This window comes from Psammomys obesus, unplaced genomic scaffold, assembly GCF_907164565.1.
Source record: "Psammomys obesus unplaced genomic scaffold, mPsaObe1.curated_primary_1811, whole genome shotgun sequence".
Classification (NCBI taxonomy): domain Eukaryota; kingdom Metazoa; phylum Chordata; class Mammalia; order Rodentia; family Muridae; genus Psammomys; species Psammomys obesus.
Window position 1 is genome coordinate 4,368,337 of NW_026591872.1, and position 25,330 is coordinate 4,393,666.

The window sequence follows — 25,330 nt, forward strand, 5'->3', positions numbered from 1 at the left end:
AATAATAATAATAATAATAATAATAATAATAATAATAATAATAATAATACAACTAAAAACAAGTACAGAAAAAAAGAAAAAATCTGAAAAAGAACAGCCTATCTTTGGAAGCATACAGAATTAAATTATCTGTTTACTTTTCTAAAACTTCTTTTAAAAATTAAAAGTACACTACACATTTCTAACATTTAGAACATTTAGAGTAATGCTTTGTAAATAGTTTCCAACTTAGTAATGGCTTGCCAATTATTTTACAGAGCATCTTGAGATTTGAGTATCAATTAGTAATATTTAACAGAATGTACTTTATATAGATAGATAAATATATTTCAAGAATAAAAAACTGTGGGTAGAAGTAAACATAAAGAACTGGAGTGATGAGCCAGATTGCTGGCACATGCCTTTAATCCCAGCACTTGGGAGGTCTGCAGAGTGAGTTCCAGTACAGTCAGGGCTACATGGAAAAACCCTGTCTTGAAAAGAACAAAACGAAACAAAACAAAAACAAAACCTGATGTGGTGAGAGTAAAATGGAGATAAACAGAATTTCAGAATATACTAATTCTAACTTTATAATCATGTAGGACTATTCTAGCTCAACTTTTCCAACCAGAGTACTTGCTCCCTCTCAAGCCTCCTGTTCCCATTCCAAAATAATTAATGCGATTATCTGGCAGGAATGTACATCATAAACTGAGACATTAAATTCACAAGGTTTAACTATTTTCCTCACAAGGCCCTATACCTAGATGAAGAGCCATATGCAATTAATGGCTGCTATGAGAGGAAAAGACTCGGCCTTCTCTAAGGACAAGTCCCTGAGAGTTATCCAATATCAAGTGGTCAGTCCTAAACACATACACACATGAGCAGCACAAAATGGACTCAGTAGGTTTTCTTATAGAAACATATAAGTATAGCAAATAATTTAAGAAAAGATCATTAAGTTTAGACGAAGTTGGGGAAAGACACAAGAAAACTGAGAGTCAAGAGTGTGGGACAGAAATGGTAAAAATACAGTACTTATATATAGCAGTCTCAAAAAATAATGAAACACGTTTTCCAAAAAGTATACAGTTCTTTTGTGTTCCTAATTTACCTTTTTGCCACCAGAGGAGATTTTATCCATCTTCTCAGATTTAAACGAATCACTACTGCCTTTTTCTTTGCCTGAAGATTTTGACTTATTTTTCTCTTTGTCTTTCTCATTTGAATATTGAGACTCACACGGACTCTCACTTTTGTGTTTTGAAACCCCCACTAAAATTACAAAAGAGAATAATGAAAGGCTTTTCCAATTCACTCTGATGATTGCCTCTAAGGTACTAGTAAATCGACCTACTTGTTCCATTTTCCTCTTTCCGCCTCTTTGTTATGTCCGGTGGCACTTCACGGTCATTGTTTGAGTGATCCTAGAACCAAGAATTGTGAACTACATTGATCAAGGGTTATGTTTTTTTGTTGTTGTTGTTGTGTTTTGTTTTTAAGTATTATTTTAGACAAGAAATATACCACTAACTAGCATTGGAGGATATTTGTAGTACCACACACTGGATAAAATGGCATCAAAGAGATTACTAAACTGAAGTTCCTTATTTACAGAAGATGCAACACATTTTAGGATGAAAATGCCAGTTAATACTTGAAACAGACTGCTACAGAATAAAGCAGTATTTTCTAAAAGCAGAAAAAAACATTACTATACACAAAATAAAGCTTTCCAAGCTAATTTTTTAAAATTACAAACCCTTTTCCGCTCTTTCCTGTCCTTTTCATCTTTTTTCTCTCTTTCTCTGGATCTTTCCCTTGACTTGTCCAAATCTTTCTTGTCCATTTCTCTCTCTTTACTCTTGGACAGTGGTGGAGGAATATGATTAATGTAGAGCTGTTAAAATTAAGGCAATATTACTAAAGATTATTAGTTTTCCAGTACTGGCAGCCTTTGGTATTTTTACTAGTCAAAACCAGTTATCTGCTTGTTTTATGAGAGCTAAAATAAAAGAATGTGACACATTTACAAAGGCTTTAATACTGGGCCTTATAAATATTCCCATTTTAACTCAGTTCATTATTGCTTCAACTGACATTTCACAGTAAATTCACAAGCCAGCATTTTCTTTGTCACTCTAGTATATAGAAGTATGTAAAAAACAGCAACTGGACTTTTTCTGCTGAAAAAAAAAAAAGACAAAAACAAACAATACAAAACAAGTCCCTTTGCAGTCATGGATATTTGAAAGTCTTACCATTTACTAATAAACAATCAATGACAATGGGCAAAAAAAGGTACAAATAAAACCTAGCCATGATTTTACTAGTAAGTCCATTTTGCCTACATATAAACCAAGCAATGATTATATCAAATATTTTTTAAATATAAAGACTGATGCATATTCTCTACTTTTGAAAGTACTGTAACTCTATCAAATGATGACAAATGTGAATTCTACCTAACTGGTTCTAAATAACTCAGGAAACCATCAGGGCAGCTGAGGGTGACTAAACTCAAAAGTGTTACAACAAATATTCTCTGTCAGAAGGTCTATTAGTGATAAAATATGCAAACATCAAGGTTATTCTAACCAAAGGGAAAAAAAAGCCTACTTCTGGAAAAAAAAAATTCTTACTTTAAATGACAGTTAAAATATTTTTCTAATTGTGAAATTTATTCACATTTCTTTTCTCACATCCTAATATTATTTATGAACTAGATAAGACAAACTCAATAATATATTAATGAATTACTCAACAATCTCCTTAAAGTACTGCTTCAGCTCTCCTACTACAACAGTATCCACCTCCCCAGCCCAAAAAGTCATTTTTATCCATGCCTACTTGAATTCTGTACTGAAAAGAATTGAGACACTTCTCTAGGACCTTTGATATTAATAAGTAAATAATTCATTCCTGACTGATACACACTCAAATTCTAGGGTTAGAAATATAGCAATTCATTTCTTCCACAGTGACTTTGTAATAACTGACAACACCTTTGTCTACAAAACAGTTTCTCACCACCTACTGAGTAGAATTCATACTTGTTTAGGCATTCTAAGCATACTGCATAATACAATTAAATCTTATCACACAGAAACCTAAAGTTCTTTGGCCACCAGTAGTCTCTAACTTTTATCCAGTTTACCTTACTATAATGATTAATTTCTTCTATCTTAAAATTCTTAAGTTTTCAAAGATAGCTTGAGAGCGATCAGCACCTAAACTGTCTCTCAGCTCGGCAATTTACTTTCCTATGGACTCTTTTTTTTTTCTTTTATTATTTTTTTGCCACTTCTGTAACAGAGTTTCCTTACTAACCACAAGTTATTTATTTTGGTCCATATTCATTTCTAGTACATCTCCAACTAGATGCCTTTTCCACTTATATACATTTCTGAGAGGCTAGTACATACAATGAATGTTTAATATGTATTTACCAAATAAAGTTAATGATGTGTTTGGACAATCTGTATGTAACATTGTAGGGTTTTGTTGCTAATTTGATTTTATGTCTTTAGATTGATATCATTAATATCTAATAGAAGAATATAACCAACTTTCAAAATCAAGCCTTAATTGAAAGAGAAGCATGTTGTACTCTCATCATACATAGCTGCTAGTACTGCTATGCCAAAATACAACTGATCAAAAGTAGAAATATGTGAGTCAGAAATGGGAGTAGAATGTGAGCTGATAAAATATATGTATACTATGTTAGGTCTTAATCTCTCACACTTACAAAATAAATTGATGTACTACCTTAATATAAATTGAAAAATAAAAATATCCAATAATTATTAAGAAAGAAAATCCTGGAGGCAAAGCATAACTTTTTAAAAAAATTATACTAAAATTAAGGACACAATTCCATATGTACAAGTAACAAGGTAACGTGAAAGACAGACACATACAGTAAAATCTCTAAGAAGTAAAAGCTGCCTCAGAAACACTGAGGCTATATAAATTGCTCAACTTCCAGGAATGTTTATCCCAAGCCATTCAAATGTTATTAGATTTTCTATACAGTTAAAATTGTAAAATCAGCTACTACACAAAAACACTACTCTGGAACACTTACCAAAGGTTAAAGACTTCAACTTAAAATATTTAGTGGCTAAATCTTACTGTAAGATCCCATGCTAAGCTAAGGACCTAAAAATGAAATGAGTCTCAAATATTTTAATAGCATATTATAAGTCATTTTCATATTTTCTGATTCCATATGGAATAATTTATTGAATTTCAAATTCTCACAAAAATATTCTTGTATAAAAGTGCTGGAAAATTGACTTCAATTGCCATGTTTAAAAATGTAATATAAACACACTAACAGAGCTAAGGAAACCTTTATAGCTATTATTGAAATGGTTATGTTAAGAACCACGAAACCTTAATTTTAGCTCACATTTTCAGTAATGACAAGTTGTATACCTCTGGGACTAGCTCAGTCTCTCATTTGTCAAAAAGACACTACCATCTGCCCTGTTTAACTCTTAGTACTGTTATAAACATGAGATGAAACAAATATATATTATCTAGACATGGAAAAACAGCAAAACACAACAAATGTAAGAAACCATAATCTTCATCATTGACAAGAAAACCTAGTTAAGCTTAATACCCGGTTTCAAACCACTCTAACACATGCCTTAATAAATACTAGCAATTTAAAACTATTACATAAAGCCCATAAATATAAAACAACTCATACAAGCTACTGACTGTTAATACTGACAATACCATCCCAAACTGGCCTCAAAGACCTACTATATACCTCAGTACATTTTTATGAAAGTCAATAAAAAGGTTTTACTTTAAAATAAACTACTCCTAGTATAGCAGATAATATTTCAAATAATAGTTTATCTTAAAAAAACAATGCCATATTTTTAAGACACAGGCACTTTGGCTATGTAACCCATTAAGAGTTAGTAGTTGTTTACCCAGAATCAACAGACATTTCTCTTAAAAATAAAATCAAATGGCCATTTCAAAATTCCATTTGTAAAGAATCATGCTTAGCATATAAGTATAAAACAAAGTAGAAAAATCTAAGTTAAAGAAGATACAGATTTCATAAGACAAAATTACATGAACAGTAGACAATTTAAGCATAATACTGAAATGAACTCTGTAATAAAATACACAAGCTGACTGCTGTTTTTAAGAATAAGAATATCCAGGAGACTAGTGTAAAAGGAAAAATTAATACTTACATATAAACATAGACACTAAATTGAGCACTCCTTTCCAGGAGAATGATTATTTTATATTTACTGTATCTGCTGGTGTTATGCCACAGCTATTAAAAGGATACTTCAGCAGAAGGAGACATAAACAAATTTATGGATTGAGATTGATTCAGTTCTTAAAAGTTTTAGGAATACAGCAAACAACTTGTTTGTTTGAGTTATCTAAAAACAAAGTAATAAAACTGGCAAGTTTTTTCTGTGACAAACCATCCATCCCAAACAAACCAGCAACTCTCCTTTCTCCGAACCTTCTTGAATTTCTAGATTTTAAAGCAGAAAATAAAAATACATAGTAGAGCAAGCAAAAATATATAAAAAAAACTGCCATATCACACACATAGCAATGTCTATAAATGGGCCATTTTCATCTGCTTTTATGTTTGTAGTAAGAATTTCTAAAGGTGATTCTATACAAAGAGTGCTTTTTCCCATCATTCCTAGCATACAAATTTTACTAGGATGGTGGTACCTACTAAATAAAGGAAATTAATAATTTCTGGTTTACTTAGGCATGATTTTAAAAGACTCAAACCTTTGCTGAAGAGTCCTTGAGATCGATGAGACTGTCCTGTAGAAAATGAATGGAGATGACAGGTGAGCTGGCATAGTTCTCAGAACCCAGAGGAACTTTGGGAAGTATGTCTGTAACCTGGAAATAAACCAGCTATTTCTTGTGAGGATAAATTCCAGGAAATCATTATCAATATGAATATCAGCAATAAAAAAAATCAAAACCATATAATGGAATTGTAATGTTAAAATTATAAATATTAAATATAAAAAATATAAAATTTTGTTGATTGAAAATTAAAAATAAATGTCTATGCCACATATTTCATATTAAGCTTTAAGTAATTAAGAGGCTTTAAAAAGGTAAAACAGTTTTCTCCACCAAAAATTCCACCAGGGAAGAAAATTGACTAATATTTTCATAGCTAGGTTTCTAATTAGATTTCAAATTTTATTCATATATACCTCTGACATATATAAACATTTTATCCTAGCTAAAAAATTCAGTGGCATTAGAAGAAAAAATATTCTATAAAACATTAATCAACATTTTGTTGCAAAGTATTATGATTATTCAATCTCATGCCTCTCACAAACAAAAAAAAAATAGAAGAAAAGGAAATAAATTTCAGTATTCCACCAGTGCTCTGGATGAAGAATTAATTAACTTACATTTTTAAAAGTTCAATGTACTGCAAATTCAAAGATTCCATGAAATTAGATGACTTTAGAATTAAAATTAAATATGGAGCAAGGAATGGCTACCCTGAGTCTTCAAGAAGGCTACACCCACGATTTTGTGCTGCAGTTGAATGCCTGGGGTTTCTCTCTGCTGGGTGGTAGGACTGGATGCCACATCTGCTCTTATCGTTCAACTTGTTGGGAACCCAATGGGTATAAACAAACCTCCAAGGGAAGATACAACAGAAGCTGCATGCTCACTGAATAAACACAACTACAGGAGAACTCATCACCAAGGAGACTTTAAAATGGAACTCCTTTCAAGACTCCTTAGAAGGCACATCAGTATGAAGCTCATCAAGAAGCTTGATGAATTCAGAGGTATCTTGTTTATCATTCAGGAAGTCTTCATGACTATATAATCTTCAATATTTATGCCGAAAAATAGCTTCATTCTGCTGAAAAGATTCGTTTGCTTGTAGCTACCATTGCACTCCAAAAAGGACTGCTTAAAGCAGTGAGGCACTTCTGGGTAAAATTTCTCTTGCACTTTGAAACACAATAAAATTAGTGCTAGGTCCTTGAAGTTCTAACATTTTTATAATAAAAATACTCAAAGGAAAAATCAGTCCACCAATACAGAAAAATTTCATTTTCTAATGCAATATAAAACCTCCAGTGGCTCCAGTGAATACTTGGCACAAAACTTGAAGGAAGTCAGGACATTGATATTCCAAACAGGTGAGCCTAATACGGATGCTGCCTTCCTCAGGCTATACTAACCTTTACTGTGGAGGAATGTGATGGAGAAGGATGAGTATCAATTTTGCGGCGTTTTTGTTCTGTTTGGAAAAAAAAAATAGTCATAATGAGGTATATTTCTAGTCATTAAAAATGCTTCAAAAAGTGAACAATGTTTTAGATCAAGTATTTGTTGCACTAACAAAATCAAACAATTATCTTATCAAGACAAAGAAACAATCAAACGCATAATTAGGACCAAAAGTAAATAAATAAAAAAGGTACACTTGCCCCTGTCAGGCTCCGAGATATCTGATCGGGGAACAGGTGACTTCAAGGACCCTGAAACTGGTGTTTTTTCTCCTCCTTTAACATTTTCCTTTGACTTCATTTCCTTTGCTACATCTCTTTCTCTGGATGGCTCCTTTTCTCTTTCCCTTTCTTGAGTCGATTTTGATTCTACACTTGGGACAGTGGTCTTGAATTTCTCATCTTTGGCTTTTTCTTCCTTCTTGAATTTTTCTTTCTCTTTGTCAGACTTGGGTGTTCTTTCTTTTGTCTCTCTTGCTTTTTCATCTTTATTTGGCCGTTCTTCCTTTGGTTTTTCTTTACTATCTTTTCCAAGTACCCTGGCCTCTGGAGTTGTAGCTGGAGTCTTTTCTTTTTTCTCTTTTTCTTTCTCTTTTACTTTTTCTTTGTCATTTTCTTTAACGGCTTTGTTGCTTAAGAATAAAAAAAAAGTAAATTTTAAAAGAAAAATAGTCATCACATATACCCCATATTTAAATTCATAAAAAATCCAGGAGTGGTAGCATATACTTTTAATCCTAGTACTAGAGGGAGAGGAAGGTGGATCTCTATGAGTTTGAGGCCAGCATGATCTATAGAGCAATTCCAGGATAGCCAGGACTATTACATAGAGAAACCCTGTATGGAAAAGCATGCAAGCAAGGAAACAAACAAATAAAAAATAAAAATAAATAAATAAATAGATAGATAGATAGATAGATAGATAGATAGATAGATAGATAGATAGATAGATAGATAAAAAAAGTAAATAAATGAAATTTAAAGGGCTTTTATTGACTTAAAAATGCTGTGAAACTAAGAAGAACCCTCGCAAAAATAAAGGACAGCTTTAGGATAAGTAATTCTTCACGTGAAGCAAACAACACAAATTGTGATTAAAACAATGATTAATGTTTTATTTTGTTTAGTAAATTAAAATTCAGTAACGTCAGATGATTTTGCACATATTCACAAATTTTGATAACAAAATAATAACCAAAAACATATCCAACAAACTAATTAAAGAAACTATCAATAAACAGACCGTTAAGCTGTATAGACTACTTTCAAAATTACTATAAGCTGGTCTTTCATTAATAAGCCTTATTCAAATTGTATATAACAAGAACTGTATCTTAAAACTTCTTAAAATTTCATCATATGTATTTCCCTGAATATCTCAGAAGGAGAAATAAGGCTTGATAAACAAAGCATAACTGTGTAAACTATAATTAGTAACAAATAAATCAAAATAAGAGTAAAGTAAATTCCAAAGGCCAGTATATGTGACTTTTGTACTGCTCGATTACCACTACCTACCATTCTATTCATGGTTGATAAAGTCTACATAGGAGAATCTAGGGGACTTTCAGGTAAGACAGCAGGCTGAAGAGCCAGAGTAAAAAGTAGATTCTATTGGAAGTTTTATATATGAGGAGGCAAAGACCTTCAGAAACTCACAAGGTACCAAAAAAGTACAGAGTAAAGAATGGGTGACACACGGAAAGAAGCAAGCCAGGCCAGACACAGCTCTAATCTCATGGACCCATGGCAAATATACACACATGCACACATACACATACACACACAGAGAGACACTGGAAGTCCTATTCCAATGGCAGCCTTCATTACCTTTAAATCTACTTACAAATTTCAGTAAGAAAATGATACCAATAGCAGGTGGGTAGACAGGAATCCCATTCTATCACTATGTATGACTAAGTGAGAAAGAAGAGGCCTGGAAAGTAGGAACCTCAATTTACCAATAAAGACAGTGTATCTGACTGAATTAAAAACTAGACATAATTATTGTTTCCAAGAGAGACATACCACTGATAGAGATGCCTACAGAGTCAGCCTCAAAATAAAAATAATAGTAATAAAAAAGGTCAATGTATCAAGTGTGTATAAGCCAAAAATCAAGCTGTCATAGCTCTTCTCATAACTAACAAAGTAGAATTCAAACAAAAAGTTGCAATAGTTAAATAATGTAGTGATATGTAAATGAAACAAGAATATGTAACAACCATAAACCAGATGCACAGAATGTTGTGAATTTCATAAAACGAACATTAATGTTCATAAACAGTCACATAGGCCTTGATACAGTAACAGTGGATCATTCTGACATTCTACTGTCAACTTTAGACAGGTCATTCAGACTAAAAATCAAAAAAGAAACTACCTAGTTAAAATAAACCAAAGAGCAAATGATCTAGAGAGTATTTAATCCAACAGAAACAGAATGCACAACCTTTCCATCAGCCTACACCATACCCTCTAAAAGAGACCTTATTCTGACCACAGTCTGTCTGCAGAAATACAGAATTGAAATGATTTTTTTCTATTTCATTAAATCATACTGGAATATAACCAGAAATCAATAGCAAGAAAACTATAGAAACTACACAGGTATTTGGAGATTTAAATATAGCCATAAAAGACCAGAAAGTAGATGAAGAAATCAAGGGGGAATTTTAAAAATTTCAAGAATCAAATAAAAATGAAAGCACAACATACTACAATATTTCAGATATAACTAAAGAAGTTCTAGCTGTAAATGCTTACATTAAAAAATCAGAAGTCTCAAATAGTTCAATGATGTCTCACCAAAAAAGAACAAGGCAAACCCCAAAGCACTCAATAGCAAGAAAAAATTGAGGGCAGGGAAGAAATTAATGAAAAGAGAGTAAAAGAAGAAAATAGAGAATCAACAAATCAGAGTTGGTCCTTTGAAATTTTTAAATTGGTAAAGGTCTAGTCAAACTAGCCAAAACAGAAGATTCAAGTTAAGTGTTTCCTAAAGAAGATAAACAAGAAAGAGGACCAGGGGTAAGATGATCAATACTCACCTAGAAAGACAAAGGGGATTGACATTGGAAGTAGGAGAAAACAAGTAACAGGACAGGAGCCTACCACAGAGGGCACCTGAAAGGCTCTACCTAGCAGTATATCAAAGCAGATACTGAGAGCCATAACCAAGTCTTCAGCAGAGTGCAGGGAATCATATGAAAGAAGGAGGAGTTAGTATGACCTAGAGGGGACAAGAGCCCCACAAGGTCCAAATATATCTGAGACTGTTTTTCCAACCAAGGACCATGCATGGATATAACCTATAACCCCTACTCAGAAATATATCTGGGCACAGGGGTCTTCTCTAAGACTGTTTTTCAACCAAGGACCATGCATGGATAAAACCTATAACCCCTACTCAGACATAGCCCATGGTAGCTCAGTATCCAAGTGGGTTCCCTAGTAAGGGGGACAGGAATTGTTTCTGACATGAACTCAATGACTGGCTCAATAAGCTTCCCCTCTACTCCGAAGGAGAAGCAGCCTTACTAGGCCACAGATAAGGACATTGCAGCCATCCTGAAGATACCTGATAAGCTAGGGTCAGATGGAAGGAGAGGAGGACCTCCCCTATCAGTGGACTCGGAAGTGGGCAGGGAGGAGATGAGGGAGGAAGGGGAGGATTGGAAGGGGAGGGTTGGGAGGGAAAGAGGGAAAGGGTTACAGCTGGGATTCAAGTGAATGCATAAAATTATTTAAAAATATATAAAAAAGAAAAGAATGTGTTTATTGTTGATTCCAATGAAATCCATTACCATCAGGGAATAAAACTGAATAATCTTTTTAAAAAGAATAAATTCCTAGATACATATCACCTATCAAAATTAAATCAAGGAAATACAAGCAAATTAAATAAATCCATTACAAGCAGTGAAACAGGAGAAATGCCCAGAACCATTCAGACTGGCTAATAAATTCTACCAAATCTTTACAAAAGTGCCAATGCCAAAGATCCTCAAAGTGTTCCATAAAACACAAAATAAAAGAACACTACCAAACTCATTCTAAACAAAGCCAATATTACCCTAAACCAAACTGAATAAATACAAAACAAAAGAATAAAACTATGAGCTAATTCCCCTAACAAATTTTAAAACATAACTTTTATATCTTGTTTATTTATTTTATGTGTATAAGTGTTTTCCTTACATGCATGTCTACACCATGTATGTCAGTGTATGGCATGAATGCCCATTACCTACAGAGGCCAGAAGAAAGTGTCAGGTCCCTGGAACAAGAGTTACAAATGTTTGTAAGCTGCTATATGGGTTCTGGGAATTGAACCTGGGTCCTCTGGAAGACCGGCCAGTGTTCTTAACCTTGCTGATCCGTCTCTCTACCCCAAGATGCAAAAATTCTTAAATTCTTACAACTGGAATTCAGGAACACATTAAAAATCATGCTCCAGCAGCAAACTGGTTTTATTCCAAGGATATAAGAATTATTCAAGAAATATAATAAAGCAGATTGACTCAAGATTAAAAATCACAATATTATATCAACAGCTGTGGAAAAGACAAAAACACCCCTTCATGAAAAAAGAAATAGCCATAAGGAAACTAGAAATACAGGGAACATATAACAGACCTTCAAAAGCACTTAAAGCAAAATCAGAAATAAGACAGAGTACATTGTCCTATTCAAATTACAGTACTTTTATTTTAACATTAATTTTTTAAAGATGTCTGTTTTTCTAATGAGAAGGAGTAAGACAGAGTGTGAAGCTGAAGAGGTAGGGAGGATCTGGGAGAAGTTGGGGTAGGGGAAACAATCAGAATATATTTTATGGAAAAAAAATTTGTTTATTATTAAAAATAGATTTTTTTCCATAAAATATAATGTACACAGCTACACTCACCTAATTTTCAACAAATGTATTAGAAACATAGATTGGACAGTATCTACAACAGATAGTACTAGGAAAACTGGATACTTGCCAGTAAAGGAATGAAACTAGGTCTCTATTACTCATGCTGCTCAAAATCAATTCAAAATTATCAAAAATCTTAATGTAAGAGTTGAAATTTTTAAACTGCTAAAGAAAAATGAAGGAAAGCACTTCTAGGACAATAACCAAGAACTGACAAAGAGGTGAACTTGAAATTCACCTAATCAATAAATAGGCTCATAATGAGTTCATAAATAGCTCATAGAAGGGATAAGGAATATAAACAGACAATAAATATTTGAAAAAGAATTCAGCATCTAGCCATTAGAGAAATGAAAATTAAAACTCTTTGAACCAGTCAGAATGGCTCTTGTCAAGAAAATAAACAAAACAAAAATAATTGGTAAGAATGTTGGTACAAAGCTATAAACTGCTAGTGGGAATGTTAACTGTTGCAGCCACTATAGAAGTCACTGTACAAATGTCTCATTAAACTAAGAATAGACTATCTCAGCTATTCCACTCCTGGTATACACCCAAAGGTCTCTAATTCAACATAACATGGAAATATTCACACATTTTTGTTTATTGCTGCACTATTCACTATAAATGAAGCCAGCCTACATGTCTATCAACAGAGTCATAGATAAAGAAAATGTGGTATACATACAAATGAAATTCAGCCAAAATGAAAATTCAGATGATGGCATATGCTGGAAAATGTATTCAACTGGAAATCTTTGTGTTAACTGAAATTAGACAGGCTCAAAAGGCAAGTATAATGTTTCTGTTCATATGCAGAACCTAGATTTAAGTGTATATATATCATATACACCATGAAACTAAAAAAGGGACCAAGAAAGAAGACTAGATCTTAAGAGAGGGACAAGAGACAGAAAGGAAGATAATATATTATATGAAAGATAATAACATGTTGAAGAGCAGAATAGAGATTAATAGGAAAGAAGGGTACTAGCAAAAAACAATGGGAGCAAGAGAGACATGGGTTAGGGGCAAATTAGAATAAAGTATGAGACATACATATGGAAATGCCATAATTACTCTGTAGGCTAAATTAAAATGTAATTTTTTAAGTAAGAGAACTTTGGAGTTAGAAATATGGCTATGTTTGTGAAGTGCTTGCCAGGGAAGTATAAGAAAGCAAACTCAGCTTCCCAGAACCCACACAAAGACAAGCACAATAGAACTCATCTGTGGAGGACCACCCCTAACCATGGACTTGGAGAGAGGCATAGGAGGAAATAAGGAAGGGTGGGTGGGATTGGGAGGGGAGAAGGGAGGAAGCTACAGCTGAGATACAAAATTATTAAACTTTAATTAATATAAAAAATAAAATAAAATAAAGAACTCATCTGTAATCCCAGTGGCTACTATGGTAAATGGGAGACAGAGAAATTGGCCTAGTATTATATGCAGTAAAAAATGATCCAATTTCATACAAGGTGCAAGGGGTAGAGTAACATATGAATTTAGACCTCCACACACATTGTGGCAAGCATGCAAGACCACTTACATACACATGAATGTGCATATACACACATCATACAAAGAGACATACACATGAGAGAGGGAGTTTAGAATTGTAACATATGGCAATGTTCCTACCTGTTAGAGCCACTATTTCCATTGCTTGAATTCCCTTTTGGTGTAGTACTAGAAGCCTTATTAACAGCTTTTGTACCACACTGAGATCTCTCCCTTGATTTATCTGAAATAAAAACAAGGTTTTTGTTAGAAATCTAAGCACAAACTGTGACTTCACAGCAAAATGATTAGTAGATAATTAGAAAGGCCCAGGAGGCTGCTTAATTCTTAATAGTTACATCTTGATAACTAGGGAATAAAAAGCAGTATGAGGCTAGCATTGCAATTATCATGTGATGAAACATTTCAATATATTACTGAGAAGTGTCTACAAATCAGCATACCAGTCTCCTCAGTGCCACTTTCATCCGATTTAGATGCACTTCCTATGGATGATGAAGAAGTCCCACCACCAGGCCCATTCTGTACACTGGCAACAGCATTCCTTGGAGGAGGATCTTTGTGATGAAATTCATTTTCAGGTATCATATGTGACTTTCTACTTTTCAACTGCCCCGAGTAGCTGAAAGTCGCACAAAGTGTTTAAATACACATATACAAATAAAAAAAAACACAGATATGGGGCTTAGTCAAATAAAATTAGCAAATTATTCACTCTGCCATTTGGTTCTAGAAAATAAAAAAGTACTACTTTACAATATATTCTCCAAGGTCTTTTAGAGTGTTCTAAAATCTTAATCATTCTTTCAAAGTAAACTAATTTCTTAACTGGAGAGCTTTTTTCCTTTTGCGCCTCAAGATATGGTAACTATGGCAAGATTACATTCTCTCCCCCCTTTCAAGAAATACTGTTTTTCTTTGAAACTATCATCCAGTATAAACCGGAAGTTGACAATCAGAAGTGACAACTCTCACCAGCCTGTGGGAACATGATCGCATAATCTCCCATAATCTCCTGAAGTAAAGCAGAAGATAAGACTTCAACATTGTAAAACATTTTCACATCTTCAGAATCCTTCTGTAGTCTAGTCTCATAAATCACATTAAAATATAATTGTGTTACCCCATAGCCAATGCATATAGATCTGGCCTCTTCTCTTTTTCTTCTTGGCATATTTTATTCACTCTTCTTTCCAAAGCCTGACCCAGATTCAAAACTTTTGGGTACCAAGGAAGTATTTTTGTTAGCACAATCAATATATTCCTGATGTGAGTATATTCGCCTGTCTCAAGGCAATGTACTGATGCCTATAATAGACATTTAAAGAGCTATTATCATAAAACAGGATTAAAAAGGAAAAATAATAACCTCTGAAAAACATTCACTTTTTTTTACCTTGGTTAGTTTGTAATGCCACTTATGTACAACATGTCGAAAATTTTCATAATCTAATTGATCAGCTTTATTTCCACCATCAAATCCAGTTGCCCGTAATATGGTAAGGAATCCTGGATAGTTCCCACATTCCTAAGAAAAATAAATTTCTCAATTTCAAAGGTAAAATTTATCCCACAAACTAGATTTTGGTAAAAGGTTCACTTACCCAATAATATTAACTTGAAATGTCAAGTTGAAACAGAATAAAAAAAATTCCACTTTTTAAGAAATACATTAACTGTTGTTTTAAAGTATTACTTTATAGCTAAATTTTAAATTGTTTTAAAACTGACCAATCTGAAGCAATAAATACATACACAGGTAAAATTATTTAATAATCATATACCTTTTCATACGTGGCTCTATCACTATGCCACCTAGTCACCGTCTCTAACATACAGCAGAGAAATCTCCCATACCGGCTAGCTTCATTTTCAGTACAGCTTGCAACTGTGTAAATTATATCAGAAAAAACCTAGAGAAAAATGTTTGAAAATAAATCAAATGAACTAAAATATTAAGACTATACTTTAACAAATCACAATAAACAGATAAATTTAGTAAAAAATGTACTTTTTCCCTTTATATTCACATCTACAGAGATTGTCAACTCTAGATTCTGTGGAGAAATAGCAATCATAAAAAAAATAAATGTTTTTTTATTTTTTTTATTTAATACAATTTATTCACTTTATATCCCAGCTGTAGCCCCCTCCCTTTTTCCCCTGCCAATTCTACCCTTCGTCCCTCTTCTCCCATGCCCCTTCTCCAGTCCACTCACAGGGGAGTCCTCCTCCCCTTCCATCTGACTCTAGCCTATCAGGTCTCATCAGGAGTGGCTGCATTGTCTTCCTCTGTGGCCTGGTAAGGCTACTACCCTTTCAAGGGGAGGTAATCAAAGAGCCAGCCATTGAGTTCATGTCAGAGACAATCCCTGTTCCCATTACTAGGGAACCCACTTGGATACTGAGCTGCTATGGACTACATCTGTGCAGGGGGTCTAGGTTATCTCCATACATGGTCCTTGGTTGGAGTATCGGGCCCAGATTTTTTTGGTTCTGTTGCTCTCCTTGCGGAGTTCCAGTCCTCTCCAGGTCTTTCTATCTCCCCTTCTTTCATATGATTCCCTGCACTCTGCCCAAAGTTTGGCTGTGAGTCTCACCATCTGCTTTAATATCCTGATGATAGAGTCTTTCAGAGGCCCTTTGTGGTAGGCTCCTGTCTACTTCCTTGTTTTCACCCTCTTCCAATGTCTATCTTGTTTGCCTTTCTGAATGAGGATTGAGTATCTTACCCAGGGTCCTCCTTCTTGCTTAGTTTATTTAGGTATACAGATTTTAGTATGTTTATTCTATATTATATATCTTATATCCACTTATAAGTAAGTGTATACCATGTGTGTCTTTCTGCTCCTGCGATACTTCACTCATGATGAACTTTTCTAGCTCCCACCATTTGCCTGCAAATTTCATGATTTCCTTGTTTTTAATAGCTGACTAATATCCCATTGTGTAAATGTACCACAATTTCTGTATCCATTCCTCAATTGAGCGACATCTGGGTTGTTAAAGAATGTAAATTTTTATGAAGAAACATGATTTATAATAAAAGCAAAAGGTTATCATTATTATTACATAATGCTTTTTAAAGAGTTTGCCATTCATGACTGCAACTGAATAGAGTATGCAAAGGTGATAAGATTTAGAAATGTGCAGCAGACATGTTATAACGCACATTTCAAACCCACAAATAGAGTGATATAAGAGAAAAGCAAGATGGAAAATCCATGAATATGATAACACTGGAAGGCTTCCCTACTCTTAAGTGGTGTGAATATATAGTCTTTTTTATTTGTGTGGAAGGTTGTTTTCTTTCGTTTTGTTTTGAGGGATGAAAGTTGGAGGGTAGAGAAAGGCCCTACTTATAAAGATACATGATTATCAAATTCAAATCCTGAGTGAGTAGGTTAACTGTGAGTGCAACAGTCTGTATTTCATGGGGTTCTTATATGTAGTGACACATTTAACCCTCAGCTCAATGCTACAAAGCAGGTCCCTTTTTATAGCTAAGAAAACAGAGGCACCAAGAGATTGAATATCTTGTGAAGGATCATAGAGTTAGAAAGAAGTAGAGTTACAATTCAAGTTCATGCTATTCACTGTATAAACTATGCCTCCAGAGTTTATAATACTTAGCTGTCTTTGCATACTTTTTTAAAGGTTACAATATAAAAACTTACTCGATCATAGCAAAGGAGTGTGGAAAAATTTGGAGTTTTCTGTTGATGTACCAATTCAACAAAACGAGCACAGTAAACAGCATCAATTGCTGAAAAAATGCAACGAGGAAATATACAAAGCTGTAGAAATTTTGTGATGGTCTCGTTTTTGGTAGACTCTAAAAATAAAAGAAGAGTGCATTCAGCAGTTATCATCTTCCTCAAGTGTCTCAAGGCTACCAAAAAAAGAACAGTTTTTTTTTCCTTTATTATTGTTGTTGTGATTGTTATTATTACTTAACAACTATCCACTCTGTATCCCTGTTGTAGCACCCTCCCTCATCTCCTCCCAGTCCCACCCTCCCTGCCTCTTTCTCCCCTATCCATCTTCCTTAGTCCACTGACAGAAGGTCTTCTCCCCTACTGTCTCATCCTAGACTATCAGGTCCCATCTGGACTGCCTGGATCTTCTTCCTCGGTGGGCTGTCTAGGTCACCTCACAAGGGATAGGTGATCAAGGAATAGGCAGTCAAGCTCTTGCCAATGACTGTCCCTGCTCCCATTACTTGGAAACCCACTTAGAGACTGAGCTTCCCATGGGCTACATCTGAACAAGGGATCTGAGTCCTCTCCATGCATGGTCCTTGGTTGATTCATCAGTCTCTGAAGTATCCCCTGAGGCCAGATTTTTTGTTTCTGTTGGTCTCCTTCTGGAGTTGTCCCATCCAGGTCCTTCTATCGACTCCTCCTCTTCTTCCATAGGATTCCCTGTACTCTGCCCTCAATAGCACTCTGGCTATGAGTCAGAGCATCTGTTTGATACCACAGGCCCTCTGTGGTAGGTTCCTGTCCTGTTCCCTCTCTTCTACCTTGTAAAGTGTCTATCCTGTTTTCCCTTCTGAATGAGAATTAAACATCTTCCCTAGGGTCCTTCCTGTCGTTTAGAGTCTCACTTATAAGTGATATTAGCTATATAATATAGGATAAACATACTAAAATCTGTACACCTAAAGAAGCTAAACAACAAGGAGGACCTTAGGGAACATGTCAACAATTTAACTTTATTGTACACAATGTTATAAAACCACAAACTACAGGATATCTATGTTCATATCACAACATAACACAAACTGTTCATATTGTTTTTACTCTGTGGTCATTTATCTACAATTTCCACAGAAATATGATCCTTTACAGAAAATCTGGATACTAAGCTATCAATATTATCATTATAAACTAATCCATTTCACTAGCAAACTGTCATCAGTCACGTCGCTGAACACATGAAGTTGATTCTGTGGTAATGAATAACTGAAGAAGAGAACAGTGAACAGAGTTGAATATGAGTATAACACTTGAACACCTCCAAAGTTAGAAATGTTTGCTTTTGTAATTTAGCAGCAGCAGGAATATAAAATCCCAAGAACTTACTTGCTAAAAGCCAGTTGTCTTTTTCCAGTTTCAGTCTCTGAAGAACTCTCTGAACATGTTCCATCTGTTTCTTTTCTTCTTCAAGAAGCTTGTCCTGAAGAGCCGTGCAACGCTCCTTTTCCTTTTTCTTTTTATTTGGAGGCTACAAAGTAAAGGCAAACACTTTTCTAACTGTATCTACATTGATACCTTTCATGTATAAAATTTTAAAGTGAAAAATGATTATACTTTATAATTATTTCATCATGATTATACAGTAGGTACACCTGAAGATATTACTTTTCTTTCCATTCCACACAACCAAATCAATATCACAGACTCTTTCCATGCTTTCTAAACAGGCTACCTTCCTAACTCTGGTAGTATCCACCTGAAGCAAAAAGTTATCTTTGACTTTCCTTCATTCCTATAAACCCACTTGTTTACATGTCATATGTACAGCCTCTGTCTCTACCATAGCTTATATTCTCAGGGCCTAATACCAAAGGAGCCTAAACGATATGCAGCTGGGTCTCTACTCTCAGACTAGATTTTCCCTGCATCAAAATCACTCTTCATATTACTCATAATCTTTTTAAAGTTCCATTTTTTACATCTGTTATTTATCAGCTAAGGTATCTAAATAAGCTCTCAAGTATATCATATTTACTATTGTAACCAACTTCCAGCACCTGCCTAATTTTTTACCAACCTGATTGCTTATATCATCGAATAAAGGAGATCTATTTAAACCCCCTACAACTCCCTGTTTGCTGGTGTGTGTGTGTGTGTGTGTGTGTGTGTGTGTGTGTGTGTGTGTGTGTATGTGTGTATAATAATAATACTCCTTTGGGAATTTCTACTACTCTTGAAATAGGAGGCACACAAATACCTTAGGTTGCTATGGTAGTGTTCAGTAAAAAGACATGAATGTCTTTTTATTCCTTAATCATAATTTCTAACCATTTACTAAGATCCTGCCCAAACCATTTAGATATTACCATTAAGTCTACTTAAAATATTATAGAGCAATAAGAATCTTGAACTAAAATAATTACAAAGCATAGATAATACTGCATAGATGTCATAATCATTATACTGCATTGCTACAACAAAACCTACCATTTCCTGATTGTCATCAATCGCTTTCATCTGGACTTTAAGTTTATTGACTTCTCTTTCATAGCTGGTATGTGGAACTGCAAGGTCATACATTGTCAATGACCAAAATGTAGCATAGAACTGAGGGCTGATATCATCCCAGACTTTGGAAACATGCAACGAAACCACTGCTTCATGGACAGGAGCCATCACCATCTCACATGATGTAATATATTTATGGACTTTATGTTGTTGTTTACTTCCCTTTTCGGATTTTTTAAGTTCATCATATTTTGACTGGAGATAAAAAGTTAAAACATATCATATATACTTGTACAAAACCGTAACAGCAATTCTAGTTTCTTACCAAAAGTACCTTTTCCAAAATAAATTACCTCTGAAACCTGTTCCAATCCTTAGTTTCATGTTCTTAACTAGAGGTCATTTTCAATAAAATTTGACCTACTAACTTCAATAGGGCATGTGTCAAGAAGCTGGACTGCCACAAAGAAAGTTCATAAATGGTATTGAAACTGTGACCAAGTGTCCAGTTTTGCCAGAGAGGTTTCCCAGAATGCAAGACTTCAATACTGAAACTGACAACATTCCAGACAGAGGGAAAAGCTACTTTAGTCTACTGCCAAGCCAAATAAAAATTTCCAATGTACCTGTGCTAAATTAAATTGAAGCTGTGTGAGAACTGATACTATAGGTTCTTTTCCCTGACGAGCTTGTCCTAATTAGGGAGCTAATCAGAGGAAGTGTATACTTTCAGTTACATGAGGCAAAAATGAATCTATTAGTGCAGTAATACTGACATAATTATTAGTTCACAGAATATATGTCAAATGCAGCAAAGAAAACTACTACACTGCCTCATGTCTTTTCAGCTACTTTATGATGAAAGACCTCAGGCCAAGAAAAATTTATTTGGTATAGGCATCACCCTTAAGATAATTCTAAGAGGTCCTACAACCAGTTGCTTCTTTATATTAGAAAACCATGAAAATCATTCAGTTTATGCTAAGCATTAATCTCAGACCAGATGACAATCAGTCCAAGGTTCTGCTCCAGTTCTGCACTGACAGGTAATAGTCTTAGCTCCCTTGGGACTGACTGTGTTTCATCCGGGCTGACCAGACTAAAAGCACATAAAATCTATTACATTCAATGGCGTGTCAAACAGAATCCAGGAACTTGTAATTGTTATAGAAGTAGGATTATTTATTTCCATTTTTACTCTTGCTACAGAGCATGCTGATAACTACTGAAACTATGGAATTGATAAAGCTACAAAAAACATTAGCTATAGGAAAGTATAGCAATTATACAAAAGAACAAGAAGAACAGTAACTAGGGTAACAAAGGACTTTAAACTTAGATGATAGATTTTTCTGAAGGCAGCTATTATTACTCTAGATGAGCGGAATGACATCTGCTAAAGTTCTAACAAGACATGAGATAAAATAGTACTGAAATTACCTACACATGACAATCTGACTACCTAAATGGGAAATATCTCGAACAACTGTGGCAAGGAAACCCTCCCTTTCAGAACTGTTTCAAGATGAGTCTCAATGATTAAATGTGAAAATTAAGTTACAGTAATGGGAAAACTGATTACAGCACAAATAGCACCAATCTTTCCATGTCTCTGGTTCAGAATCTATGAATCTATTGGTAGGTCTCCTACAAGTGTCTACTCAGAAAACTAGGCTTAATCAAAAAGATAGTTATACTGCATCCACAATAATTTCCCTTATCTAAAGTTAACCTAATACTTAACTTCACATCTTCAGTCAAACATACAGTACTATAGTAACACTGATTTGTGTCCAAAAAGCTTTTTTGTCAGGCCAAGAATCTGAGCAGTGTTTTGTTCACTAAATCACAAGAGGGCCTGTGGTAGCCAATTTGCTGAGAGGAATCTACAGTTACACCCTTTTCCTCTCTCACCATTTAAAAATGATTTTTTTTGTTTCTTTCTCTCTCTCTCTCTGTGCATGTGTGTGTGTGAGTCTCTCTCTCTCTCTCTCTCTCTCTCTCTCTCTCTCTGTGTGTGTGTATATATGAGAGAAAGAAATGCAGAGAGAGAATATGTGTGTATGTCACATGTATATGTGTACCTGTGGAGGCCAAAGGATCTTGGATCTTCTGGAACTGGAATTATGAGCAATTTTGACTCTCCCCACATATATGCTAAGACTCATCTTGGGTCGTCTGTAAGCCATACCTTCAGCCCTCTCATCATTTTCTTATACATTTTTTCTCATTGATCAAAGGCTCACTGAGGATTTCACCTAAGAAGTGAAGTTAGAGCAGTGTAGATGCCCATCCAATTGCACCCTAGGCTGCGGAGGAACTCCCTTTTCAAAGAGGCCAATATGGGGTGGGTTGGGGACACTTATTAGTACCTGGTGTATATAAATGTCACCATATATTTTTTTATCCTAAATCCTGAGAAGGAAATGCCATTCTTTCATTAGATTTTACATCTATTCAAAGACATTTTTCATGCTCTCCCCAAAAGAGAAACCATTGTTATAAATGACCTGCTCCATTTTTTGACCAGGAATAGCTCAGACAACCTCAGACAACCAGTATTCCTGTGTGCTAGGATCCATTACCACTGATTAGGGTGTCCAGTTCTCAGAATAGTAAAATATAGTATGAAATTCCTGAGATAAAGCAATTCTTCCATATAAGTTCTTCCTGAAATCAGGTCCTATATTTTTATGGGTGAGACTTCTGTAATATGTTAGGGTGAGAGTGCAAGACATTAACTACACACAGACAGCATTGAATTCTCTAAAATGACAGATTCTAAAGGAGTTCAAAAGCCTCCCTTGTTCCCATTAGCTCCCTAGAATATACAGGACAGGAATTGCTGCATAATGTCAATGAAGTAGTCACTATATCAAGTAAGATTTGCAGTTCATATGCATATACTAACAGAGTGTTTAAATTACATGACCAGATGAACATCAAACTTTTCCCTAGTGTCTTTTTATATACCTCTGCTACAATTCTGCATCTCTACAGGAAATAGAGAATCTTAGTTTAAGAGAAGGGGATCAATGACTGGAATGAATGGCACATACAATAGTACTAAACCATTTAGAATTAAACCATTTCACCCCACAAACTGAAGTGAAAACCATGAACAGTATAGAACTAAAAACAAAGAACAGAAGAGCCAGAATCCAAGTCAACAGAAAGATATGCTGGGAATATGCTGAGAATATGCTGGGTCTCTATGAATTGACTATGACCCTGTAAGGAAAGGAATCGAGAAGTCTTATTTTTTAAAACAGAATTTCATTGCTCAATGCTGAGACAAGAATAGTAACAGGAAATCAGAGTAGTTCTCCAAGAGAAATAATCTATGTTTATCAAATTATATATATTATATAATATATATAATGCAAATTATTAAATATATATATATATTTGTGAGTTTAACTTTGCTTATGCCAAGTAAGGTTATTTCTAACATTTTTAATTTTTATTTATATACTTATTTATTATAATTTATTCACTTGTATCCCTGTTGCAGTCCCCTCCTTTGTCTCCTCCCACTTCCACCTACCCTTCCTCTTCTCCCCCTATGCCCTTTCCCTAGTCCCCTGATAGGAGAGAACCTCCTCACCTCTCTCTGACCCTGGCTTATCAGGTCTCATCAAGGCTGGCTGCATCATCCTTCTCTGTGGCCTGGCAAGGCTGCACCCACCAGGGGGACGTGATCAAAGAGCTAATGAGTTTATGTCAGAGACAGCCCCTGTACCACTTACTAGGGAACCCACATGAAAACTGAGCAGCCAATGGGCTTCCTTTGAACAGGGGTAAATTGGGGTATATTTAAACATCAAGTATTTGTGTAACCATTTAGAATTACTCTTGAAAGCTAATGAAAACATTTGTACTTACCGAAATATGGTGTGCATACATTGGCCTAGACAGAAAAAATGCTGCATCGTGAGGTGTATGAAACTCATTACAGAGCACGTCAATTGAAGGCACTCGCTTTATATAATCTTCTGTACTCAGATTGGATGCTAAAAACCCACCAAATTGTACTAGGGTATCATGACACTAAATTAAAAATAAGAAAAAAAAAAAACACGCAGATGTTAACATTTTCCAAAACCAAAATAAACCTCTTTCAAATTAGTAAGATATGTTATTTTAACAGAATTTTAATTGACAATTAGGAATTCAGATTTCACAGTACATGCAGAGACATAAATGAAGGACAGAAACTGTCTTCAGTGAAATAATGGACAGAAAGATAATTTTCACAATTCCCTACTTGTATATAAGGCCTAAAAACTGCTGATATCACAACCATAAAAAGAAGAAGAGATAACAGAGGCAGAGTGTCACTGGAAAGGGATAGGGACATGTGGGAGCTGCAGTACCAAAACATATTTCCAGAAAACTAAGCTCTAGTGACATAGTCAGTATAGACTGGCTAGAGCTTATATCATTTGTGATGTATCTTATAATGAGCTAGAAGAAATGAGTTCAATATTTCTCAACACAAATGGTACATATTTTAAAAGATGAAAATAAGAATTACCAGTTTTATTATTTACACATTATATATATGTACTGAATTATGACAATGTACCCTATATAAAAATGTATAATTACTAGGTGTCAAATAAAAATTTTAAATTATACAAAGTGAATAAAGTATAATTAATTTAAAAAATGAAAAAAAATTAAATTGAAACAAAGCTTATATATTCACATACTTATAATAGTCAATATATTTTTTCTATATGGCCCCTGAAGAGAAGAGAGAACATGCATACTCTAGGTACAGTGATACATATCTATAACAGTACTCAAGAAGCAACCATAAGCTCCAGTCTAGCAGGAGCAAAATAAATAGGTCAAATATACAGAAAAGTACAAAGGGACCACATGGTGGGGGAAGCAAGAGAAAGGGAACTAACTAGATACAACTAACTTGAAGGGGGAAATGGAGAAAACAAGAGGCTCTTTAATATAGGATACAGGAGAACGGTTAATATAGAAGGGGGGATAGGGGTAAAATAACAGTGAAGATGTCAAGACAAGTCATAAGGAATCATACTAATAGTTACCCACATAAAGATACCCATAATACATGCAAGTCAATGTTTAAATATATAAATTTAATAAAATTTTCCCATGTGGGCTGACAATACTCCTATAAGAGCCATAGACTATCAATCAAAAACTCCAACACCAGGTTGAGAAGATCCCTTTGGAGATGCTAGCCAAGGACTGTCCAAGAGAGTCTCAAAACACTTACCTAAAATCCTACAAAACAATATTCATAGGCAATGAGAAGACAACTCCTCTGTCATTGCTTATAGAATTATAAATATTAAGCACAAAAACATTATTAGCCAACAAAATGTGTTTAAATATTTGCAGTCTTATTACTGAGAAATAAG

General features: G+C 34.5%; 1 protein-coding gene across 4 annotated transcripts in view; it reads right to left on the reverse strand.

The window, feature by feature from the left end:
- Thoc2 (THO complex subunit 2) overlaps nucleotides 1-25,330 on the reverse strand; it is a 127,038-nt gene that overhangs the window by 8,242 nt on the left and 93,466 nt on the right. For 2 of the 4 annotated variants that reach the window (XM_055612129.1, XM_055612130.1), the window contains exons 22-36: nucleotides 23,811-23,975; nucleotides 19,905-20,180; nucleotides 18,804-18,945; nucleotides 17,394-17,551; nucleotides 15,501-15,629; nucleotides 15,113-15,244; nucleotides 14,840-15,024; nucleotides 14,160-14,338; nucleotides 13,837-13,939; nucleotides 7,473-7,903; nucleotides 7,224-7,282; nucleotides 5,782-5,898; nucleotides 1,748-1,885; nucleotides 1,343-1,412; nucleotides 1,100-1,260 (exon numbers count right to left, since the gene is read on the reverse strand). In XM_055612129.1, coding sequence (XP_055468104.1) covers nucleotides 1,100-1,260; nucleotides 1,343-1,412; nucleotides 1,748-1,885; nucleotides 5,782-5,898; nucleotides 7,224-7,282; nucleotides 7,473-7,903; nucleotides 13,837-13,939; nucleotides 14,160-14,338; nucleotides 14,840-15,024; nucleotides 15,113-15,244; nucleotides 15,501-15,629; nucleotides 17,394-17,551; nucleotides 18,804-18,945; nucleotides 19,905-20,180; nucleotides 23,811-23,975 — 2,445 coding nt within the window. The remainder of the gene's footprint in view (nucleotides 1-1,099; nucleotides 1,261-1,342; nucleotides 1,413-1,747; nucleotides 1,886-5,781; nucleotides 5,899-7,223; nucleotides 7,283-7,472; nucleotides 7,904-13,836; nucleotides 13,940-14,159; nucleotides 14,339-14,839; nucleotides 15,025-15,112; nucleotides 15,245-15,500; nucleotides 15,630-17,393; nucleotides 17,552-18,803; nucleotides 18,946-19,904; nucleotides 20,181-23,810; nucleotides 23,976-25,330) is intronic. The other 2 variants (XM_055612131.1, XM_055612132.1) reach the window with 2 other exon arrangements.